Source organism: Lissotriton helveticus, chromosome 12, assembly GCF_964261635.1.
Source record: "Lissotriton helveticus chromosome 12, aLisHel1.1, whole genome shotgun sequence".
NCBI classification, from domain to species: Eukaryota; Metazoa; Chordata; class Amphibia; order Caudata; family Salamandridae; genus Lissotriton; species Lissotriton helveticus.
In genome coordinates this window covers 780,181,899-780,207,132 of record NC_136073.1, presented here as the reverse complement: position 1 = coordinate 780,207,132, position 25,234 = coordinate 780,181,899, and the positions used below count along the sequence as shown (strand labels likewise).

At 47.5% G+C, this 25,234-nt stretch overlaps 1 protein-coding gene across 1 annotated transcript; it reads right to left on the bottom strand.

Annotated features, from left to right (window-relative positions):
* Nucleotides 1-4,914: 4,914 nt before the first annotated feature.
* Nucleotides 4,915-17,116, bottom strand: LOC144799002 (protein S100-A4-like). Its single transcript, XM_078670150.1, has 3 exons — nucleotides 17,020-17,116; nucleotides 12,641-12,787; nucleotides 4,915-5,284 (listed from the first exon to the last, which is right to left on the bottom strand). The coding sequence occupies exons 2-3, from the start codon at nucleotides 12,770-12,772 to the stop codon at nucleotides 5,156-5,158; spliced, it is 261 nt and encodes an 86-aa protein (XP_078526276.1). The 5' UTR covers nucleotides 12,773-12,787; nucleotides 17,020-17,116; the 3' UTR covers nucleotides 4,915-5,155.
* Nucleotides 17,117-25,234: the final 8,118 nt, after the last annotated feature.

The following is a 25,234-nucleotide window of genomic DNA, read 5'->3' as shown; positions in this document are numbered from 1 at the left end:
AACATCCTTCGTGGGACAGCTTGTATCTGACTCCTGGTCCTCCTCAGCATTGCCTGATCACCACAGATTCTGGTTAAGATCATTGTCATGTCTTCTGAAGCACCCAACATCAGTGGGCATTCGTCTACCAAGCCTTCTGGTCATTCCAGAGTGACAAACTCTGTCCCCTCTGCTTTCAGGTACTCTTCATCTAGAATCCACATTTGGATTCCCATGGGCACTTTCTCCTATTCCAGCAGCAGCACTTTCCAGAAGTTATCCATTGGATTAGACAGTGGTTTCCAAAACCACTTCACCCCTACGCACCCGGCTTCCCTGGGTTGGTTAATGTGGGTACCCTGGTATCCACAGGTGGGATGGCTCTCCAACCTTCTGTCTTCCACAGGGTTTCTTCAGGGTCCACTGGGAAGGGTCCTTAGTCTCTAAAACTTCAACCGCATCTTACACGTAGAGTGGGACTGAGCCCGCGGTCGTGTTCTCACACACTGCACAAGTCCTCCATGGGGTCCCCATCTGCTCACCTTGTGTGGTTCATTCAGGTCCCAGCACTTCTACATCCTCACGACCCTGTCTTGACGAAAGTCGTGGTTCTTATACCACTTATTTAGTATACAGTTAAGCCCACCCCTGTATATTTGGTGCCACATACTGTTTTGCTATATTATTGTGTTTCTCTGAGTAGAAAAAATTGTAACATACTAGTATTTTTTTTTTGATAATCAAATTTTATCGAAGTTTTCAACACAAATAAGTTCATTGATAGTAGGTCACACAGTCCAATTAGAAACCCCTGTCCCTCACAAATGACAACACAGATTGTATCAGTCTTATCAGAATAAAAAACTAGCACCCCCATAGCACATTGAGTTAACAAGTTAGGTCCAATCAAGATGGTAACAAGCCAAACTATTTGCCCCATACCTTCCCAAACATCTCCTCCCCCTGCACCCCGCACCAGTCCACCCCCTCCTCCATTTCCGTAGTATCGGTGCCACTGCCAGTGCTGTTCCCAGGTAGCGCTTATCGGCCCGGGAGCCGTCCAGGCCATCGAACACTCCCAGTAACAAGTGTCATGGGGAACCACCCAACCCAAAGCCCGCATAAGCTCCAATTCCACCCCTCTCCAGAATGGATCTAGGGCCGGACAAAGCCACACCATGTGATAGAAGTCAGCTGTGGTGTCAGCACACCGGGTACAGGCCGGGGAGGATCTCACACCAGCTCGAAAGAGGCAGGCTGGCGTGAGATACACCATCTGGAGGAAGTAAAGCTGGACCAGGCGTAGTTTTGAAGAAGTGGTTAGGGATTTGGAGCCATCAGGGCATCCCGCCAGTCTGCGTCATCCAAAGGGCCCTTCCAACCCTCCCATCGCTCTCTAAGGCAATCTAAGGATGTGGGGCAGTTATTAATCAGGGCTTGGTATATTCGGGACACCCCCACCTCTCCCCTGGTTACCCAACATGACTTGAGCCGCCAGAAGACTAAATTCCGGAAGAGGCGGGTGCTGGGAGGTGTATGTGGAGGGCGTTGCGGAGTTGCAAGTATTTATAGAACTGGGAGTGTAGGAGGGCATGTCTTTGCTGTAGGTCAGAGAAGGAACGTATGTGGTCCCCTACCCACATATCTCCCAGCAGGGAAATCCCCACCAGGTCCCAACGGCGGAAACCCTCCAGGGATGAGGTCTCCCCCAACCAGGTGCCACACCATAGGGGCGTTTGTCTAGTCAGTTTCCGATCCCAGTGCACCATGCGAAGGGCAGAGCGCCAGGCCATAAGGTCCGATCTGGTGATTGAGGGCATAGAGTGTTGCGCCAGGGAACTGTAAAGGAAGCCCAGTATCTGCACAAAGTCTAGGACAGTGAGCTCCACCCGGTAGGCTGGGTCGGACTAGCCGCCCGCAAACCAATCGTGAATCACAATGAATTTTATGGCTGTGTAGTCAAAGTAGAGGTTGGTGACTCCCATGCCACCGTCAGAGGGGGGGTGGGGGGGGGGGAGAGAAACAGACACCCGGCAATGGGACAGGGACAGTTGTGATCGCCCACTCCCCCACAGAAACCAGATAAGCGTGCTATCCAGCTCCTTGAACCAGCTACTCGAGAGGTGAATCAATGTGTTCTGCAAAATATATAGAAAGTGGGGAAGGATCATCATTTTGAAAAGGGCGCTGAGGCCTAATGGGTTAAGGGGAAGGAACTGCCAGTTCCTAAGATCGGTTTTCATCCGGGCGACTAGGGGAGCAACGTTGAGGGCCCACTCTAGCTCAGGCAGGAGGGTCACCCATACACCCAGATACTTGAATGACTGCCTCCGGAGGGGGATCACCGCCTGCCAATCGAAGCATGCCCATGAGGTATGAAGGAGGACCAGTGTGGATTTCGCCGGGTTGAGACGGAGACCCGAGACTTGCTCAAAAGCAGAAAGGGCCCTCAGACACCTAGGACCGGAGTGCTACGGGTCGGCCAAATAAAGCAGAACATCGTCTGCATATAGAGCTATTTTGTCCACCTGGCTCCGATCCCACTTCCAGCCCTGGATGAGGGGTCCTGCCGTATTAGCGCCGCCAGGGGCTCCATCGCCAGCACAAATAGGAGTGGTGAGAGGGAGCAGCCCTGGCAGTGCCTCTCCGAATCGGAAATGGTTCGGAGGACGCGCTGTTGACGAGGACACACCGGCTCTAGGTCTGTTGTAAAGTACTTGGACCAGGCGGCAGAAGGGAAGGCCGAAACCCATCCTCTCCAGAACGTCTCCCAAGTATCCCCAATCCACTGTATCAAAGGCCTTCTCGAAGTCAACAAGGAGAAGGTCCAGGTATGGGGAGAGCCGATGTCAATGAGCCAGTGCAAGGTGGAGACGGCGGATACAGTGACGGGTACCCCCGGCCAGCATGAACCCGCATTGGTCGGGGTGGACCGAATCCTGCAGGAGGGGCCAGAGTCGTTGGGCTATTGCAGTGGCAAAGATTTTAATTTTGGTGCTTATCAGGGAGATAAGGTGGTAATATGAGCAAGCCAGGGAAGGTGGTTGTGTCTTCAGGCTGACCACGATGGTCGCCATATCAGATTCAGACGGGAATGACCCGTCGTCAACCACCTGACAGAAGAGCTCTGTCAGATGGGGGACCAGATCGTCGCGGAACACGGAGTAATATTCCTGGGGAATCCATCAGGTCCTGGCGTCTTGCCGGAATTTAGCAGGGAGATGGCTCTGTGAATTTCTTCCGGAGTGAGAGGGTCATCTAGGGCATCCGCCGTCTCTCTGGGGAGACACGGAAGGCGTATTTCGGAGTCCACCATCAAGTCAGCGAGGGAGGCTCCGGGGGGGGGGGGCGTGCGGTATAGAGGCCCTCATAATACTGTGCGAAGGTTTGCACAATGACCGAAGAGGTCACATGGCGTGTCCCATGGACCCTTCGGATCTCAGGGATGATGTGGAGGGCTCTAGGGTAGGATACCAGATTGTGGAGCAGTTTACCGTTCTTGCTGCCCCAGCCGTAGATGCGGGCCACAGAGGAGCGCCAGAGCAGTTTGGCCGACTCCAGGGAAAGCCGCTGAATCACATCCCGGACCAGCGCGAGCCGTCTGGAGGAGTCGGCAGCATCTTTAGCCAGTTGAGCTTGTTCCAAGCGAACGGCTCTGGACTCCAGCTGCGCCAGTTGGGTGTCTGGGCCACGCGCTTGGCATGCACGAGCCCCATGGCGACTCCGCAGAGCACTACAAATCCGAGTCATTGCGCAGCTCAGACTTGAAGTCCTTAAACATGGATAGGAGATCTGCTTTGGAAAGGGCCATGGCTGTCTTCTCCGTATTGCCTCTGAGAGCCAGCTGGTTATCAGTGGCAGTAAAAAAAAAAGTCTGATACCTTGCCAGTTCCCTTGTTTGTGCCTTTCTTCGGAGGCATAAGGAAGTGGACCCACACCGCTCGGCTGCCTCTTAACTCGGAGGGGCACCCCCTCTACATTCAACGTAGGCTCAGGAGGAGGCCTGTAGTGCAGCAGGGAACAGCGATGCGGAGACTCTGACTGATAAGCACAACGTCAGGACCTCCACTGGAGTCTGTATGCGCCTCTCCGCACCGTTCCAGCCTCTGTAGCCCTCCCCAGCCTTCCCTCATTGCAGTAGTTGCCTGGCAAAGTCTCAGACATCTCCAACAGGGTCTATCAGCCCTTTCGCTGTCTGCAGGTCACGTTTCTCATCGCCCACTGCTGGTACTCTGCTGGGGCAGCTCCAGGCCCGTAGGAGTGAGCCGGAGCTCCATGAGGTCTGCCGCCATCTTGGGGTGTCCCACCGGCCGGAGGTCAGGCAGCCAGTTTGTCTGCCTCCGTAGCGTTTTAGAGAAAGTGCAGGCCTGTGCAGACAGGGACTCACCCTCTAGTCCTCCGCTGCTTCTATGGCGCCAGCGCTCCCCTCAGCCAAGACAGAGACTGCCGATCGGTGCCCCTGGCTGTCTCGCCGGATTACATGCTGGCCGCCATCTTGAGCCCAGGACCACTCGCCGCTCCCGTATCCAGCAATCCAGAGCTCCCAGGGCCTCAATAGTTACTCAAAGTGCCACTCTTTTATGCCTCAGGACTTCCGCCATCCGGGGATAGTCTGCGGTAGCTATTCCATGCAGTTTCGCCACCAGTAGAGCTTGATAAGCACTGCGCCGACCGGGAGCAGAAGCAGGTCACGTCTGCCCGGCCACACCCCCAGTGTATATCTTTAATGTAATTGCATTACAGGATATTACAATAAGCCTAAGACACATGTCCTATTTGACCCTATGGCAATCTGGAATGTGTGTGCGTGTGGGGGGTGGGGGAAGAAGAGTAATGGGACCAGGTAGAGTGCTTCACACGGATATTTAAGTGAATACTTTAATTCCAAGTCAAAATTTATGCAGTTCTCACTTGGCAGTCCTTTGTACTCTCCAGTTTTCGAATTAATGTTTGCATAGTACATTGAAGGACCCCAAATATGTATCCTTGTATTGCTCCATTCCCCACACTCATGCAGACTAGGAAAGCAGGAAACTTTTCTGGATATCGCCCCTTAACGATCAACCATGTGACACTCACTTGCCAAGACTGACATCTTACCGAAAAGAGGAATAAACTAACAAAATACCATATTTTTTTTTTATTAAACTGAGCCAAAATGAGTTTAGATCAGGATTCACATTCCTCCATTAGCATACTCAGAGTTGCTAAAAATACAGCAAACTCTCTGAAGGAAACCTTCTGGTCGCCATCCAAGTCCATCATCTTCATCGCCTCTTGCCATTTCCTCGTCTTTCCCAGAGGCCTGTAGAACAAAGAGGGAACAAACAAGAGAAGGTTTTATAAAAATGAAGTAAATCATGATCAGAACATTCTACTTTCTCGTTGGGTAGGAATTTGAGAAGATTCCCTCCCAACACCTTCCCCCATCCCTCAATATTTGCATTATTCTATACATAGATGAGTCATACTCAGTACATTTGTTAAATTGTTCATAAGACCATTCTGCAGAAAACCAGTGTTTCCTAGACATTACTTTTGACCAGATGGGTTAGACAAAAATAGACATCCAGTAGTACTGGTTGCTCAAACCCTATATCATGGCAAACTGTGGTAAGTGAGGCACACAGCCTTCGATTGGAAGTTCTACGATTTTAACAAATCCCTTCCCAGGGCAGTCCAGTTTCTGGTTTCCTACAATGCAGTGCAGCCTAAAGCTCCACCCTTGGGGTTGCTGAATCAGTCACCTGCTGCCTTAAGGAAGAACAGTCTAAGCTGAAAGACCGGGGCAGAGGGACTGGATTTAAAGGGTCATTCTCTAGAGAGAAAGAGCTGCAGAATTAACATGCAGATCAGAAAATTCTGTAGTACAGAAACGGTCTAGTGTTTGCTTGTTCTGCAACACGTCATATAGCATCCATGGTGTCCAATGGCCTTCATCCAGCAAGGGCCCTCAGCCTCAAGCACAAGATGAGTGTTGCATTCCATGAAACTACACCTACCTTGAATCGCCTGAGCCAACAGTCAATCCTTCTGCCCTCAATTTGTCTACATGAGGTTTGAACCAAAAGTTACATTAGAGTTAGAATGTCATTCCTCCCTTTATAGAGGGAGACTAAATATGAACCTGGGGAAATGTGGTGGTGTGGATGTTGCACGTAATCCAAGAGCTAAAAAGAACCGGGTGGGGTCAGACTTTGAAACCAACCCTAGGGAAATATGCTCATGCTTATCAAGCCTTCTAATATTCCATCAGAACAACCAGACAACCACTGTCCTCCTCCAGACATGAACTAGAAGAAAAAGAAAAACGTAGATGATTGGAGGGCAGGGTAATAAGGAGACTGTTCTAATTTAGGTACTTCAGATAGAACAGTCTACTAGCAACCACTACAAAGGGCTAAACATTGGCTCAGCCATCAGTGATTTTACGAGCGTAGCGGAAAGTTGGTCAAGTACTAGACAAATTCCTATACCTCAGTCATGGTAGGTTTTGTGCGTTGACCCTCTTTACCCATCAGCAGTCATAGTAGGTGGGTTCTTGCAAATAGCTCAAATTAACCCATATTTTCCCCTTAATTTGGGATACAAAAGTGCTTTCATCCATGCGGGGTGAAGGCCCAATCCTGCCCATTGTTTCCAGCAAGGCTACTGGAAAGGTGTCATTTGGGTGACCGAGCTTCCAGTATCTGTAGAATTTTAAATTTAATGAACGTAAGCAAGACCCTTCCTGACTTTCTCCCAGAAGAAAGTATTTGTGGTCACAAGCTCTCCTTGGCAAATACTTTGTCAATCCTAAAACGTGGTTAAAGTACACACAACCCTAGACAAACATTCAAACTATACCAAAGTGTTTGTCTGAAACAAGTATGGTACACTGGAGGGTGTCCAAATACCATGGCAGAAGAAGTGCTCTGCCTACAAGGCAGAAGTGCTAGCATTCTGGAATTTTATTCTAAACATATTCTCACCCCAAGCTTCAGGCTTTCTATTAAGGGAAGAGAGCACGAGTGCTTTCCAAACACTCCTACTGAAGTAATCTTGGAGATTACCATTTAAGCAGCTGTGAATCCCTTCTGTAAGAGCTACACAATAAATATCACATCTAGAGGAGACACTCATTCTGCACAGCTAAGTTAGTGGTGGAAGAGAGGACTTCAGTACTAGTGTCTCTATAATGATTATCCTGTACTTGGTTCTAAATCCATCAGCCCTTAAAGCTTTAAATTTACATAGACAATCCATCTTGCAAGATTAGAAATTACTGAGATAACAAACTGGCATGACATTGTCAAGCCAGCACTCAGACACATCAATAAGAACTCCGAAAGCACCTGCTAAGGTGCAAAGTGCAAGCAGTATTGTGAAGGTCCAGGTATACATTGGGCTAATAGACCCTCCAATATGAGAATACACAATGACTAACTGGCAATATAGGCCCATATTGCACATCAAGCACTTCTGGTGACATTTACCGAACACAAGGCTGAAGGTAGAGTTTTATCAATGTAACCTGAACCCTCCGCCCCAGCCCCCCTTTCCCCAATGGCCGTTGTGAGAAGAAACCTGGTATATGCTGTCAACTAATTAAAGTGGGCAACCTGTACCAGTCCAAACAACCCTTACAGTGATTTAAGAGTTCAAAAGATAACCTTAGAAAGCGATTCAAGTGGTAGCTGTGGAGAGCAGCCTTTTGGCTTAAATCATGAAGGAATGTTAAGCATCTTTTTTTACCAGAATCCACCTTATAGTATTGGTTAAATGAAAGGAGAACCACATAGTAGTTATAAAAATGTAAATATTACTATAACTCTAGTACGGTAAAGTATCTTCCTATCTAAGATTATCACAAAGCACACAATACTGTAGCACAGAAACAATAGTAAATAGCACTAATACAGTGGGCTCCAAGGGGAGACCAAATCACATACTAAAATAGTAGTATAAGAACCATGACTCTAGTCAAGACAGTGTCTAAAGGATATAGAATCACTGGGACCCTAAGAAAACACCCAAGGTGAGCAAGTAGGGACCCCACTGAGGACAGGGTGCAGTGTGGGAACACGATTGTGCTCTACAATTCTATGAGAGTCGTGGTTGGAGTTTTATAGTTTAAGGACCCATCCAAGTGGACTTCAAAGAAACGCTGGGAAGTTGGGATGTTGGAGAACCACCCCACCCGTGGATACAAAGGTACCCAAGTTACCTAGCCCAGGGAAGCTGGGTGCATAGGTTTGCAGTGGTGTCGGAAACCGCTGTCAAATCCAATGGAGGACTTCGAAGGAGAGCTGCTGCTGGAGTCCGTAGGAGCTCAGGATCAGCTGACCAATCCATCATGATGTGGTGCCAGTGGTTGCAGAGGAGCGTCTCCTTTATTCCAAGGGAGATATCTTAAGTTGTCCTGAATGCTCCACAGGTCCTGCACGTAGCCTGTATGGTGCAGGGGCACTAACGATGCTTCAGACTGAGGGGGGGTGGGGAGACCAAGCCATGCCCAAACTAAGTCCAGACTGTCAAAGTGCAGTGGTTTCTGGTTCAGGATCTTTTCCACATCAAATCCAAGGTCCTACAGCCAGGTAAGCCCATTTGTACCCAGGGGAGAGGGTCTGGACAGTGGGGAGGTTACTCGCATGTCATTTGTCCAGTTTCATGCGTGAGAAGGAGCCTACGGCTCCCAGAACTGGTTTGAACGGACTATGCACAGGGACACCAAATGTGCCCCTCATGCAGACTTTGTCGCTGGCAAGTGCACCAACCCAGGCATTATACACTAAATCCTTGTCTGGGAGATGGTCATACCTCCCTGTGACAGAATGCCTATTGTTCTGCTGAGCCATGCTCTAGCAGGGGAAGGCAGAAATGTGCCTCTGGTCAGCAGCAACCATTTTGGGCTGCCTGGGACTAGACGGCTGGTACCGTGAACACCTGGGACCTCACAAAGCTCTTTGAGGGGAGGAATCATACCTCCTACACCAATTACCGGTGTGGGGATAGGATTCCACAATCTTTGCCACCAAACAAGATAGGGTTACATGCAGCCGTTTTAGAGTTGGTCATCACGCGGTTGCATAATGCTGTAAATTGCTGAGGCACTGACAACTGGGGAGAATACACACCGTAGGCTGCAGGGGTGTCCTGCTAATGCAGTGGCACCCTCATTTAGAACCAAGCACCCTGCCTTCAGGATTGTTAAAACCTAGAAGTCACCCCTATAGCAGGCCTTAAGTGCAGTGGCCCTTAGATATAAACCTAAATCTTAAGTGAGACATGCACCAACTTACACAGGCTGCAATGGCAGGCCTGTAGGTGCCCTTTTGCATGGCCTCTCATGGGTGGCAGAATACATGCTTCACCCCATGGGAGGCCTGTGTGGTAAACATGTCCTGGGTGCATCTGTACAATATACTAGGGACTGACAAGGGTACCCCAGTATCCCATCTGGAGGGTACCAAAGTGTCTACCATTACAGGTTAGGTAGAAAGCAGATAAACTGGGGTCTCCATTGGGGTCTCTATTAGCAGGATCGCAGTCAGACTAGTCAAAAACAGTATCACATTTAACAAAAAGTGGGGGATAACCATAAGAAGCAGATCCTACTTACAGCTATATATGGACATATTAGTTACTCTGTGCACATTTTTTACATTAGAATTGACTGAGTGTCGCTGTAGAAAATTTGAAACATGGCATCTTTTGGCGTGCTTCCCCTGATTTTTTGCTTTGACCTATCGATTTTGAATGTTTTTGCTGGCTTAGTGTCTCTGCGCACTCTCACTGCGGATCAGTGTTAAAGTGCTCCTGTTGCAAATTGTTTTATGGATTGGTGTTCCCGTGATTGGCATATTTGATTTGCTTGTCAGTTCCTAGTAAAGTGCACTGAGTGTGCCTGGGACTATAAATCAAATTATACTAGTGGGCTGCAGCACTGATTGTGCCACCCACATGAGTAGCCCTGAAAAGGTATCCCGGACCTGCCACTGCAGAGTCTGCGCGCAGTTTGAAACTGCCATGTCGACTTGGCAAATGCACCCACTTGCCAGGCCCAACCCTTACATGCAAGTCACCCTAAGGTAGGTCCAAGGTACTCCTGTAGGCAAGGCGAAGTGTATGTGAAAGGTAGGACATGCCCGGATGTGTGGGGCATGTCCGGATAGTGAAATACTGCCAATTGCGTTTTTCACTATTGAAATGCTATCTGGCCCATAGGAAGGCATGGGAGTTAATTTAGAACATCTTATAAATACAACTTCCCATTGGGACCAGATAGAAAAATAAAGTAATAAAGTTTAATATGCCTGAACTCCAAATCTAAAGATACATCTTTTAGTAAAGGTGATTTTTCCATTCTGTGTTTAAAAACAGCTTTTAGAAAGTAGGTATTTTCTTGCTTAGCCATCCTGTGTGCCTCTGCTAGGATGTGTATGGACTGCCTGGCTTTGGAGTGACAGGGGTTGGGGAGGTGCTTTCTCTCAAATGGCCATAGGGGGTTGATGTGTCCTGCCTTTCCTTAATGAGTCAGGGCTGGGCTGAATAGACCCGGGCTGCATTCAGAGTAGGAGGAGTTGCCTTGCACCTGAATAGGCCCTGCCTGCCTCTGGCAATGCAGTCTCCATCCCTTGCCAGGAAGCTGAACCAGAGAGGACAGTACTGGTTCTGGCTGGGCACAGACAATCTCTGCTGAGAGGACAAAGGATTTGGGTGTTTAAAAAGTGGGTCCCAAACCCCTGAATTGGAGAAGACTATTGGACCAATAAGACAAAGAAGAGCTGGAGAAGCTGTGAGGAGGATCTACCACTTTGCTGAGTGCTTTGCTATGTTGGCCTGCAGTGGCTGCTTCTGTCTTGGGCAGTGAAAAGCCTGGACTGAACTTTCTGCAACTTCTTTCTTGGAGTATCTCCAAGGGCTTGAGGTAGAGCTTGACCCCTGTTCAATAAGTCTCAGGAACAGCAAAGACAGTTTTTCTGCCATCAGCACTGGGGACTGTGTTCTGTGCTGCAACAGAACAAAAAGCAACCCGACGGCGTCTACGACACTGCTCACGACTCCATGTCCTAACAGCACAGCGACCCTGGTCTCACTGACAAAGCCATCTGACACCGCCACCGAGCCGCTGCTCGCAATGTGACCTGTGGGCACTGCACTTAGCACCACCACCACCACCTTGGTATCCTGACGCCGCTCCACACTGAAATAAACGCCACTGCTTGCACTGTGGTTACAGGGCACTGCTCGTAAGTTACAGGACACCATCCACATCCCACACTGCAGCCTTTACCTACTGGCACCATCGACTCCAGTTAGTCAGCCGACGATAGCACCATGACCTGCCAGCACTGAATAGCACAGTTTCACTTTGCACAAACACCACCATCTGATGCTGCCAACAAGCTGCTGCTTGCACCATGATCTGAGGGTATTGCACGCCGTACCGCTGCACTTTGCACTGCAGCAACCGACACCTGCCAACCCTAGCTCTCCTGACTTCAACCATGAGGATTTGAATCTGCAATGAGTGGGACTTCAATGGCCCGATGACTACGGAACCGACGCCGTGCTTTTGTAGCTCAACGAGAGGCAGCAGACGCCCTGCATTTCTAAAAGGTACTGTTTTGAGGGGCTTTCCGACACAGTAGTTGGCCTGCGATGCTGCGGTCAGCCTGAACGGTTTGGATTTGTTTGTTCATGATGCTGTGATAGCCCGGGAGTAGCTATCGACTTCAAGGTACTGTATTTCTATGTTATTTTGATAACTGAACATTTCCAAGTACTATATTGTGGATTTCTATAGTTTTTGGTGTTGTCTTAAGTATATAAAAATATTGGATATTTTTCTAAACTGGTGTGGTGTCTTTGTAGTGCTTACACTATTACTGTTGGTTATGTGCAAATGCTTTACACACTGCCTCCAAGATAAGCCTGACTGCTCGTGCCAAGCTACCAAGGGGGTGAGCAGGGGTTATTTTAGGAGTGCAACTCCCTTAGCTGAACTAGGAAGAAGGGCCCCTATTTGGACAAATGTAATACCTCCGCCAACTAGAGACATTTTTAACAGAAACATTTAAAGCCTGTTTTTTTTTCCCATTCATGTTTGACCGACACCCCAGGCAAGTCAATGTTTTGGGCATGTGAGTTTTGTTTGGGGAAAATATTATAAATATTTCCAACAAATTACTATAAATTAGATTTTGAAATGCAAAGAACATTCAATAAGCAATTTAAAATGTGTTTTAGTACAGTCACATAAGTTTAGCAATTTAAAATGTGTTTTAGTACAGTCACATAAGTTTAACAAGACATTAAAAAAATAAAGTGCAATGTGGGACAGTACATTTTTGCCGACGGACTTTTTTGGTCAACATAGTTTCTCACACACAAGGGAGGATTCATTGGTAAGTGTTTGCATCGGGGATGGGCCTACATGGGGGGGCTTGTCCGGTATGGTAATGCATATTCTAAAACAGCACTAAGATTGTGAAAGCATGACAATACCTGCATTTAACATATGTTTTGTTAAGTTAAATATCCAGAAAATGAATTCAGCACTGAATTATGGTAAGTCATTCTCAGCAAGACCTTTTCTGTAAACTACACTCTGAAACCACTGACAAACATTCAATAGGTGTATATTCAGAGATAAATATAGGTTTTAGGTTGTACTCACAGATAGACTTGGGAACTCTTCCTTCAGAAGCTTGGACAGCTCCTCCTGGTTCAGCTCTCCATCCTTACCATCAGCTCCAGAGTATTTCTTGAATGTCTGGATCATAGCCCCACACAGCTCTTCCAGATGCATCTTGACTGTTTCGATCTGTAAAGCAAGTACACAAACCCTCAGTCTGGTTCCAAAATATTACCAGCTTTAAAATGACAGAGCCGCTCACTCTAGCTTCTTGGCTTTGCCTAAGAGTCTGTGTGTGCACTTATGTTGCATTTAAATTCATGTTTCATGGAAGACATTTTATTTTGTGTGTTCACAATAAGAATGTCTGCGGGTACGACTGGGTATCCTGGGGCACTGCAAGGTAATCATTTATTGTTTTTTAAAAGCCAATGCAAGAGAATATATTATCAAAAGTATTGTAAATGCACCATTTTCCCACACATTTTCTTGGGGGACCCCCCCCAGGTAGTGGTCAGGCTTACTCTATGCATGGTTTGGGCAAGTGTGTAACAAACTTAAGGGGGGGGGGCTGCAAAGAGCACAGATGGGACCCTCCCACCTGTCACTCCTGTTTTGCTGAGGGGACCCCATGAAGCTTGACCCCCCCCACCATGGGGGCTTAAGTTACGCCACTGAATTGGACTTGGTCTGACAAAATGGGCCAGGTGTACTTTAGATTTACAGTCCGACCCTACCCACCAGCACCTTTTATGGGGACTAGGACTTATGTTTATTATCCGACTATGGCCCAGAGCAAGAGAGGAAAAAAGCATTGGCAAAGCAAATGGGTCTCGCCTCTGGGCTTTGCCAATGGTTTTAAGTACGCTACAGATTTATTTGAAGAAATGTGTAAATCTGAGAGGACTCAAGCCACATTTTGAGAAGACAGGAGATCTGCAGTATCATGGAACACACAAACGGATAGCTAAAATCTCATTTATACAACATCAGAGATCGTTCTTCATGACAGAAATGAGCTCACATCTACACACGGGACAGGTTGTTCAACTTTAGATGAGAGGAGACCTCAGCCTGGAGTGTGAATAGAAATAGCAAGTCCCAAAGGATCATAAATTGTCCGGGGGGGGGGGGGTTATGGTTCAAAAGTACAGCATATTTGAGAAAGGTGCACAAAAGTGGTCACAAAGGGACTTGCTTTTGTCTCCCTGCCACAGAGACGGACGTTGTGAACTCTGAAAACAATTTTTATTTTATTTAATGCATTTTTATATAGTGCGGACTTTATCCGAAGGTGTCAAAAAGCTGTACAATAAAACCAGTTATGTTACATGAGCAAAACGTTACAAACAAACAGGAGACTAGAAGAGGTAGGGTAGCACCATAGAAGGCAACTGCAAACTCACTCCAGCAAACTCAGTCAAATCATTAGAGATCTCTCTAGACCCAAGTACCAACATGAGTTCCCACAGCAAAAGGCGCCCTCTACAACCTAAAACTCCTTAACAAAATCAAACCTTTCATACCCCCCATACCCAACCCCCCCATGACCTAAAAACTGCAACCCAATCTCTAGTTCTGTCCAGACTTGACTATGGTAATGCCACTCTAACCGGGACAGCAAGAACACATAGCCCCCATGAGAGCCACCCTAAACGCAGCAGCAAGAATGGCCTCAGGTACCAGGAATTAGGACCACATCACCCCTACATTACAGGCCCTAAAATGGCTACCCATCAAAGCATGCTGAGCTTTCAAAACAGCCCGCCTCACACAAAGCCTTGCACACAGGCTAACAGGAATACCTCTCTGCCAAACTCACAAAAGCTGGACAATCAAGAAACATAAGAAGCTCCAACTCACTCCTCTTAATCCCCCCAAAAAAGACAAACAAAAAGCCCCTCTCCTGCTCTCTGGGAATGCCCCAAAAATCTGGAACTCTCTCCCTACCCACATCAGGACTAATCCCTCCTTCACGATCTTCAAGAGAACTAAAAGAACTTCTGCTCAACCGCCATCTCTAGACATCTGGCCAATGACCTCGCTCTTCTTGGTCTCCAATTTCCTTGATACCCACTGTACTATATTGCCTATGTTTCCGTGTCATGTACATTGTAAAGCGCTCTGATACCCCAGGGTCTGTAAGCGCTACATAAAACTCCGAAAATAAAATAAAAATAAACAATATCAAACACATCAAGCAAGGGTGAGGAATGTACAAGGAAATATTAAAAATTTACCATGATGAACAAACTTCCTAGAGGGGTCTGAGAATGAAGGTATTAGTTATGAAAGTGTCTTTGAAGACAAGAGATTTGAGGTCAGCTTTGAAGATCCGGATAGAGGTGGTGGCACGGAGCAATGGAGGAAGAGAGTTCCAGATTCTCACTGCATTACCTGAGAACGATTGAGCCATCGATCTTTCCCTTTTGAAGGAGGGGTGGGTTCAAGCAGAAACTTTTCTGTATTCGTAGAAGCACTCTAGCCTCCAGACATTCAGTTTATTCTCCAGGTAACGAGGGGGGGGGGGGGGAATGCAAACAAATCTTGCCTCGATGGGAAGCCATCGTAGAGAAGACGGGATACGAGAACCAATGAAAGGCAAATACCTTGTAAACAAGCATGGACTATGTGGGGGAGGGGAGGAGAAGATGTTAGCAGAAGTTCTGAGTGGGAGGGGAAGAAGGAACACAATAAAACGGGGAGGACCTGAATCACAGCTTGATAAGTAGAGCGAGACTAATCACACGCTTCTCAATAGAAGAAAACAGGAAGTGGTGCTTGCCTGGGCTGTCCAATTAGGATGCAGCAAACAAGAAGTGACACTGAAGCCAACACATGACCAGTACTGGGCGGGCTCCAAGCTCTTATAAGCTATAGTGTCTGTCAAGTGAGATGCATGCGAGACCCTGAAAAGGAGAAAAGGAAGGTAAATACAGGGGTAAAAACTGAAGGTGAGAAAGAAGGGTTTAAAAAGATCCATCTAGAGAGCTAAAGCAGTGCATGATTGTGGATACAAGAGGCACGAGGGGAAATCAAGGCAAGACAGCCTTGGTATTTAGCAACCCTTCCATTAGACAGGGAGGTTCTGAGAGAAGCTTTTTGCCTCAGGTCTTATTCTTTTCAGAGTTGAGCAGCGTCACCCTCAAGCTCTCCGAGATGCAGATACCACAAGAGAACATGGGGGTTGAAGACGTTCTGCTGTTCCGTTCCAAATACCACCGGAGCGAGTTACACCAAGTGACCTTCCAAGCGGTCCATGCGACAGTCCAAGTTTATTTAATTTTCATTCTGAGACTAGTCCTCTTGTTGATTCGGTCATTAAACCCATTTTACAGTACGGAAATAAAAAAAAAAAAAAAAAAAAAATGACTCCTGAACTGGAGCAGCTAGTCAAGCATGCACCTGTGGAATATAGCAATTATATGCTAAGTAGGACGGATGAATATATTAATTATATCAAGTCCTGGACCGATGGGGCCTTAAATTGCACCCATGCAAAGTTGCCAAATGGTCAACTTTAATTATATTGTAAGCTACACTCAGTCATGGTCATTTCATAACGTCCAGGCTTCTGATGCACGCATATGCAGCTGTCCCAAATCTGGAGAATTGCATTCTGTGACTTGTTAAGTGTGTCACAGCCCATAAATTATGTACCCAAAGTATCAAAATGTGTAATAAGTATGTGGACGGGACAGCATACTATACCACTTGGACGTAGGAAATTCAAAAGCTTTCCATTCGGTCCATAATTAGTTATTCTCAGGTATAGTAAGTACAAACTACAAGACCCAGAATGCTCTACTCAACACCACGGCGGGCTGAGGCACAGGGCACAAGGTGGAACTTGCCAAGAACGGCCCCACCCTCACTGGTGTCAATCAAGTGCTTGGTGTTTACTTCTAGAATGGACTTCTCATTGCTGGTCATTTAATTGGACTTTAAACTTTGACCTGCCCATCTTGAGACCGCTCTAGGCCCATCAAGGAAAGCTGCCAGTATCCAGTGCACGACAGGGTCTCCCACTCCGGTCTCGAGGACGACAGCCATGTGCACCCCATAATACAACCAGGGCCCAACCCCAAAAGGACAGAGAGACGAGGCCTGGACCGGAGCAGCTGATCACCCCGGGCCTCGGAATCTAAGCGGCTATGACAATGTATCAGGGGTGCCGTCTGAAACGTCATCCTTAAAGCACTGGTTGAGCCTCGGAGCAGCGCCTTAAGTCCCGCAGAACAGACCACAAACCACGCATACCGCGGAGAATCACGCCTGTGTCACCCGATCAGACCACACACACCTCAGGGGTGTCACCCAGAACAAGCCCACACCGCAGCTAACCCACCCCCAAACAGACCAAAGTGAATCCCGCTGTCATCACCCAGACCAAGCCACAGCCCCGTCTCCGAGCCCCTTACCGCGAGCCACAGGCGGTGAACACAGGATCCTGGACGAGAGAAGCGAGCAGACGGCCCGCTCACCGGCCTCTTTAAAGGCCCCGGTCCCGCCCCTTCACTCCAGGTGAGGCCGCCATCAGGCTGCTTCACACCGGGTCGGACTCACTTAAAGGGCGGTTATGGGCCGCCCTATTGAATGATCTATTGGCTCTAATTTTAAAACGCGCATTCTCTGCAGCAACATCAAATCCATGCAGTCTGCCCTACATTGCAAAACGCCAACACAGCGCGTCTTTTTTATACTCTGAAAACTGCCCAAGTTTGCAAATAATATGGGAAACTTTTTTAGCTACTTAATTCGTAAATGGGGGCACTTTTATTTTACTGCCCGGGCCAATTTTCTATCTCAGTCCGATCCAGTTCAAGTTCAACTGGTTTGAAGCGACCCATTAAAAAAAATATAAAAAACCACGAAGCCGATTCTTCGGCCTCCCAAGGCCTGGTTAACTCAAACTCAGAGCAAACAAAAGATTCTCGGATTTAGTTCACTAAAGTCCATAATTAATAATATTTTTTTCCCTCTGGATATTGAGACATACATAGAAACTACAGCCTTGGATGCATCACTTTCATCGACGTTTCCTTCCTTTGTTTCAGGCTTGAGGAGGCCTGTTCAGTTTATCATCACTCACTCACCTTGACACAAGTAGGAGTATTTCCAGGGCTCCCCGGTTCCCGTTTCCATGCTTAGCTCACCTAGTTCCTGTTTGTACTGTGCATTGTGGGATTGGTAGTCCCGTTTATCCCATTAGAATAGAGAGACTACAAATCTCAGAGTGCAGAGAAGAGTCCTGGACTGGATGAGTCACAGACTATGGACCTGGAAACTCGGGAGCACCGGGATTTCCTGTCTACGCCTTAAAATACAAACAGGAGAATTGGTTGTCCTTCGGGACCTTTTATTGTTTTTCCAACAACTATATCTCATAGATGCTTGCTAAAGGATTGCATTACCTTATTTCGCTGTGGAAGTAACTAAACCCCCTGTAATGCGCGTACGGATACATTTTATGAAGCACATACTCTGCACTGAAGGGCTTCCAGGCACTTGAGAGTACATTGTGTGTTTGTGTATTTGGATTCTGTGTAAAGGCAGCACCGGATCCTGACGTCCTTGAAATAAAGACCAGTTTCTCACTCTGCCCAACTGAGACCACCGAGTTCTGCAGAAGCCCTGGAGTCCAGCCTCCCATGACCATTCAGTATTTGACCTCTCCGCTGAGATGGCTGCTGGGGTGGAAGTTTTGAATCAATTGTTTTGTCAGAGATCCGAGATGGTGGCACGTCAGGTGTCAGATGAGCTGTCAGTTGCCAAAAAGAGGCCCCACTGTCCAAGCAGGAAGCCCATTTGAGACATTAGCTGATAATCAGGGTGATGCCTCTGGACGACCAAGGAAGCCATCATCTCCTGTAGCAGCCAGCCTTTTCTTTAAATGCCAGTGTAAAATTATAATCTTAGACGTCAGCCGGAGTCCTAATGGGTTTATTGAGAAAAAGAAAAAGGAGTCATCTGAGAATCACAAGTTCAATCAGACAGAGTTTATCTGTGAGGTTTTAGAATGTACCTTGAGGTTATAAACAGTCTGATAAGTTAATTTTATTGTCAGGTTTATCGTTCTCTTGTTTTAAGTACAAAAAGGCTTTTCAGAATTCTTTCTCAGTTCTCAAAAGCCTTTTTTTTCGTTTGCTAGTTCCTTTGGTAACTAAGGCTAGATGTTGTTCCATGGTTTCCACTGGCCTTCAGGACTGATTTTTCTCATCAGTAGAACATACAAGAACAAGGTAAGGTAAGTAGTCATATTTGTCTAATGTCATATTCACCCCTTTTTAGGTTTCGCCTGCCCAGCGCTTGAAAAATCTATTGTTTTTAATATAAATCTTAAAGGAGACTCACACCCGCCACCCCGCTTTCCTGGCTTTTCATTAGTTCCTGTGCTTGCCATTTTCCTTTACTCCATTTCTTTTGGCTGTCGCATATTTTCCTGCATTTACCAATGCTTGTTCCTCACCTGCTTCTCCTATCATTTAAAAAAAAAAAAAATGTTTGTCCTCATTTGCCTTGCCCCTTACTTAGGAGATACCAGCCACCTTGCGTGTCCCTGACCAAGAGGCGGAGCAAAGATAGTCTTGCCCATCTCAGGCGCCAGAACCCGAGAATATTTTCCTGGTGGCAGAGAGGTCCCAAGAAGAAGAGGGGTTTTAAGATCTTGGACTAACTCCATCTAGGTATATTTCAACCTATAGGACCAAAAACCGTAACGAGGCCAGACCCGGTCCAAGGAGTGCTGCTGGCATAATCATAGGACCCGGGGGAAAAAAAAACCTAAAAAAAACCCTGAACACTATCTCCATTGTGTCAACAGATCCCAAAAGGCCAGGTTACGTTTATTGCAAGCTCTAGCCGTGTCCACTTTTGATATTTCATACAGGGACGTGAGCCAACCTGAATATGATGGAGCAATTTTCTCAACCCACTGTATGCAAATCTGCCTTCTAGCTAGCAATGGCATAGAACAAAAAAGATCTAGCCTGGCTGGTGATGCTGTCCTCCAAGCCAAATCATTTTACCGTCGCCGAAATACCGTTAACATTTGGGCAGGTGAAACTATTGTTCCATAAAGTATTGCCTCTTAATGCTTTTTCGTCTTGCTGCAGATTTGTAACAATGTCTCACCAGGATAAATTAAATGGTTTGCCCAGAATCACAGGATGTTGCTCTGTCGAGATCCAAACTGGGATCCCCAGCTCGCGAGTCAGCAGATTTGGCCATTTTGCCACATCCTCTCAACTCCCATGATACTTGCTTGCTGAGCGGTTGTTTGTTCTTTCACTTATCCAGCTGAGTTTAGTGTTCCGCTAAATTTGTAGGGTTTTACTAGGGAGCGAGCACATGCAGGCTTTGGCTGATAAAGGGGCAAGATGGGAAAGTTTGATGTACCGGTTGGTGTGATATGAATTCATGCCCGCTATGCATTGCCCATGTGTGCATGCCAGCTCACCTTCCAGTTTCTGTGCCACTCTCTTTCCACCAACATGCTTCTGGCACGCTAAGCCTTTAACACTCCACTGCCAGCCACAGCGCAGCCGAAAACAACAAAATACACTGCCATCCTCCCGCTATGCAGATATGTGTGCATGTATATATTGCGGGGAGTGCAGAGGGGTATTCATTAGCCGGGAACAGCCCACTGGCGTAACAAAACGTGAGGGGGCCCCCCTGCAAGGCACATGGAGGGGCCCCTCTGGACTCAATTAGGAGCTCTCCAGCAGAGTACTGTGCCGAGGCGGCCACCTGGAGCTTAGGGGCCCAACCCGCACCACGGGGGGGTGCTGAAGGAAGTGACCGACTTAGGGCCACCCGGATAACCTTGGACCAACTCTCAGCCTTCCATACCAAATGAAGAGTCGGAAGAAAAGTGGAGAAAATACCAATAATTGTTTAATTCAGATGCACTCAGAGTGGAGTCCCGTCTGCACAGTCTCGAAAAGTGGTACAGAGGGAACAAATCAACAAGCATAAAGATACATTATATACGTTTCATAGAAGGGCAAAGGCATGCCCACAATAGAATTTTCCAGAAAGATTGCAGCTGGACAATGAAATACTGGAAAAAAAGGTTTTGGTTCTCGTATCTCACAGAACCTAGCACAGTCCAAGGTCGTTTCACCCTGCACCCACCACCAGACAAGTGGGAGAGGGCCCCTATCTAGTGAGAAAGGTATGCGTTAATATAAGCAGTCTATTCATTACTAAGGCAAAACATCAACATTTCAGAAAAAAAACTTAACGGAGGCGTCTTCTCAGAAACAGCAAAGGATTAGTTTCAATCATTCAAAATGTCGTCTGAACAGAAATGGTGCCGCAAATGGTAAGTTTTGTAGGTCACTGTGTAAGCAATCTCAGATCTAGTCTAAAACTGCGGGGCCTGTGTTACACCACTGGAACAGCCCTGGCCTGTGCCGCCGCTCCTCTTGTACGTACGCGGTGCTCTGTGTCTGCCTGCGTCTCACGGCTCATGCTGAACTTTATTAAAACTCTATCTCCGTACTCTAGGCCTGTCGAGTGTTTCCGAAGCAACCACATCTGATGCCCACATAGCTGAACCATGCTGAAGTTCTAGACAGCAAGGAAACCCTTTCCTCTTTCTTGTGAGACTCCGCCTCTCCAGGATTTCCTAACAGGAAATGAAAGGCATTGTCAGAATAGCCGTGGTTTACACTCCCACTGTCGCCCATTTTCCCCATTGCACGCCGCCTCTCTCTCACCGCCTCCGCCCACACCTGTCAGCGTCTGAAGAAAGAACTGCAATAAGGCAATAACTGTGGGTCTTGTGGTGCCATTTTGCTCTCCGTTTCCAAGTTTAAAGTACAACATCTCCCATCCAACGGCTTGCTGATAGTTTCAGAATCAGATCAAGAGCTGTGAATGGTAACAGAGTATTTCCCAGTTCAGATGCTGCTTCAGGCAAGGAAGCAAGTGTCAACTTGGTGAGAATACTGTTTTTTTTAATTCATGGGCCCATATGTTTCTTAGGAACCCACCGCACCGAATACCAATGCTTTGTTGTCTCATTTTCATTCTGTGCATTGTTCTTTCACCACCCTGCACTACTCATCACTTTATTGCACTATGTGTGATCTTGTGCATGCAGAGCCCAGTGGAGAGTTTAAGGCGAAACTTAATGCATTTACCAATGCTTGTTTTATTTGTTTTCTTTCTCCTTATTCCTAATACTTCTCTGAAAGAAATATGACTCTGTCTTTTCCTTATGGGCCTTCCTTTGCTCTTGATCGTAAGGTTCTGTAAAAAGAAAAATGATTCTGTCTCTTTCTATCGTTCCTCTTTTCCGCTTGTCAGGTTACTATGTAGTTATGGACTTTTTCAAGGGGAGGTTCCATGATTTATAAGAACTTGTCGCTTGGGCCCTCACAATGCAATTCAAACAATTTCCTTTGACTCTTCCTCTCTCCCACATCAGATTTCTCTTCATTTAATTCCATTGTGCAGTCTGCCCTCAGACTGTGCAGTGGCACAATGGCATCCTCCTGACTCCTCAGAGACCCCAGGAATCCACAAGCCACAACCATGTGCTGTCTGGCTCTGTGTCTCCAGGCTCCTCTGCTATCCTGGTTTTGACTCCTATCCCGGGTTCCACTGCATTGGGTCGGGCTGTTCTCTGTGGCTGTTCCCCGCTATCTTTCTGACCTCCAGGCATTATCTCCTCTCTGCAAGAGCTTGGGATTCTCCTGTGCCCCATCTTTTCATTTGTGAGACCCACTTCCATCTTGCTTCTGCTCCTCACACCTTGCACATTTTTTTCGTTTTCAGGTCTGCACCACCCTCTATTCCAGGTTCATGCTGTCTGGCGGGATCAGTTCTGGTGGTGAGGACAATATTTCCTGTTTAAGGTAAGTAATCCCCTTACATTACTCTATAAATGGAGTCAGTGGGACACGCTAGTGAGCAGAGGAAGTCAAGCAAATTCTTCTAGGATACTCACATTTTGATTTTGGTCACATATCTGTTTCTTACAAAAAACTTTATCAGATGCCTAGTCTGAGGTCATTGGAGTGAGAGGGCATGGTTTTAAAGGTACAAAAAGTAGTTCCATGTCAGAGATGAGCACTTCCAGTGGGCAATTGTAGCAGGAGTAAGAAACGTTGTTGGCAGTGCACTCCAAGATGGCACTCGAAAGGGTTGTATTCTTGTTTGTTTAACTTTATTTGGTGCTCCAGGGTATCGTCCTCTGATTCTGGGTGTATTATGTATCTGTTGTGCCCTCCCACTCTGGGAACAGAGTCCCCAAAGTGCACTCCTCTACAGGGAACTCCCTCGAACGCCTTCAAGTAAATTAAATAAAGATTCTTCAATGGCATGATGTTGTTCTCTTTGAACCATTATTTGTGATACATGGGTATTCATCCAAGGATGTATGACCAGTAACAATGACATTCACATATTAGACATCATACCATTTAAGATTCTTTACTTAATTTACCTAAAGAAGATAGAGGGAGTTCCCCATCTCAGAATACACTTTGGAGCATGAGTAAGAAAACATGGCTGATGAAGATTACGGTTATAATAATGCCTAAGAAGAGTAGAGTTCTACGCTGTCAAATTTCCCCATCATGCTTTATTTCATCAATCAACTTAATACACTAAGGGGTATATTCACAAGAAAGTGTGATAACTACGGCAAGAGTAGCGTAATGCAACTTTCAACATCGCAGTCTATCGTTGGAAAATAACCCTGTAACAACGTGGAATTCACAACAAGGCAGTAGCATCCAATAGTCTGCCGTAATACAACCACCTCGATGGAGACAAAAACACACACCACAACACCAAAAAACCTGCGATGGGCAAAAGTGCGAAGAGGAAATCAGCGATAAGCAGCGCCAGGCCAGCAACACACACCTGGCAAGCGGTAAAAATCACCATAAAAGTTTAAAAAACACCCAAACATAAACTGACCAACACCCAATCACCATGGAGGCAGCCAGAGCAGGCGCAGAGGACGAGCGCAACCCCACAAGCACCCCGGACGACCAGCCTGGGACCTTGGGACAGGGAAGGGCAAGGACAAGAAGAAAAAGAAGACAAAGCTCAGTCTGTAGGCGAACGGGATCATAATCACAGAGGTGATGGAACACCATCAGCAACTGGTCGTCACCTCCAACGTGTCATTGGGCACCAAAAATGGAATATGGCGGGACATCGTGGACAAGGTGAATGCCGTCGGAGAGCACAAGAGGACAATGGATGAGGTTGAGAGGCGATGGAATGACATCAAGTTGAGGACCAAGGAGAAACTCTCCGCCAACCAGAAGGCAGCAACGCAGACTCGAGGTTGGGGCCCAGCACCACAGCTCGTGCTGGATGACATGGAGGAGCTGGTGTCGACAGTCATCAGTGTGGAGACTGTGGCCAGAGTCGGGGGATCGGACACTGCTCGACAGGACACAACACAACCGCAACAGGGTGAGTGACCAGCAGGTACTGGAGGGACGGGTGGAGATGGGCACAATGGCACATATGCACAATCAAGCAGAGCACAGTGCACACCAACAATGACTTTGGGTCCTCGCCCAGATCTACAGCCTGCCACAATGTACAATGCCATGCTGTGTGAATGTCAATGTGTACCATGCGGCTACATACATGTGGACACATTGTAAAACACCATCAACTCTTCACATCGCAGGGGCACCGTAAACAACTCCTGCAGAGCAGTCCCAGCAACTCTTCACTGATGACGAGGAGGACAACACCAGCATCGACACCCAAACCATCCAAGACATTATTGCCCTCATCCGCCACTCACCTCCAGGATCAGGGCAGCCCAGCTGCATCGAGGAGATCCCACCCACTACCCAAACCACCCTGCAGGAGGCACCCACACCTCCAGCACTCTCCCAAGGTCCTCAGGAACAACACTTGGCCTTCCAACACCAGGTGCTGGAGTGCCAAAGGGAGACGGCTGAGCAGGAGCGGTTGGGCTTCAGCATCATGGCAACCAAACTTGACGCCATCCTTGGGTGTGTAGGCCTGCTCCATGGTCTCCAATGAGCCCTGAGTAACATCGCTGGAGTCATGACGCGGAGAGAAGAACAACTGTACGCTCAGAGTTGCTCCAGCAATAACAGCCGAGAGCTGGCACCCATGCCGAGGACATGGTGCAGCTGGAGGCGGAAAGGATGGCAGCCACCGCTGCACATCAGCGGAATGAAGCTGGGATCTACCATGCCCTGCAGATGCTCATCGTGGCATTGCTGCCACAAGGCGTGGCAATGATGAATGCTGCTGGCCCCACACCATCCACATTTCATCACCCTGGTGTGTCAGTTCCTCCCAGTGCAGAAGGGCTATCCACTCCGGCACCTGATGTGTCAGTGGGACAGAGTGCGGCCGACAATCCTCCTCTGGTCCCTGATGTGTCAGTGGTACACAGTGCCTCAACCTTTACAGCAAAACCCCCAGGGTTGTGAAAACTAGGTCAGGGACAATCAATATTTGCCCGGCGGTATCGCCTCTTGAACCCACAAAATATTAATCAATGAAGAGGCAGGCGCTGGAGACGGGAAGGCAGGAGACAAGGTTTATTCTCTCCGGAGGAGAACACATCAGTTCAGACAGCCAGTATCGTCACGAGGTGCTCTACCCGCATCTCTG

Excerpts from the sequence above, each read along its gene's own strand:
- LOC144799002 (XM_078670150.1), bottom strand. The coding sequence starts at position 12,772 with ATGCATCTGGAAGAGCTGTGTGGGGCTATGATCCAGACATTCAAGAAA. Across the intron at positions 5,285-12,640 it reads AAGAGTTCCCAAGTCTATCT|GCCTCTGGGAAAGACGAGGA; the intron begins GTGAGTACAACC and ends TTTGTTCTACAG.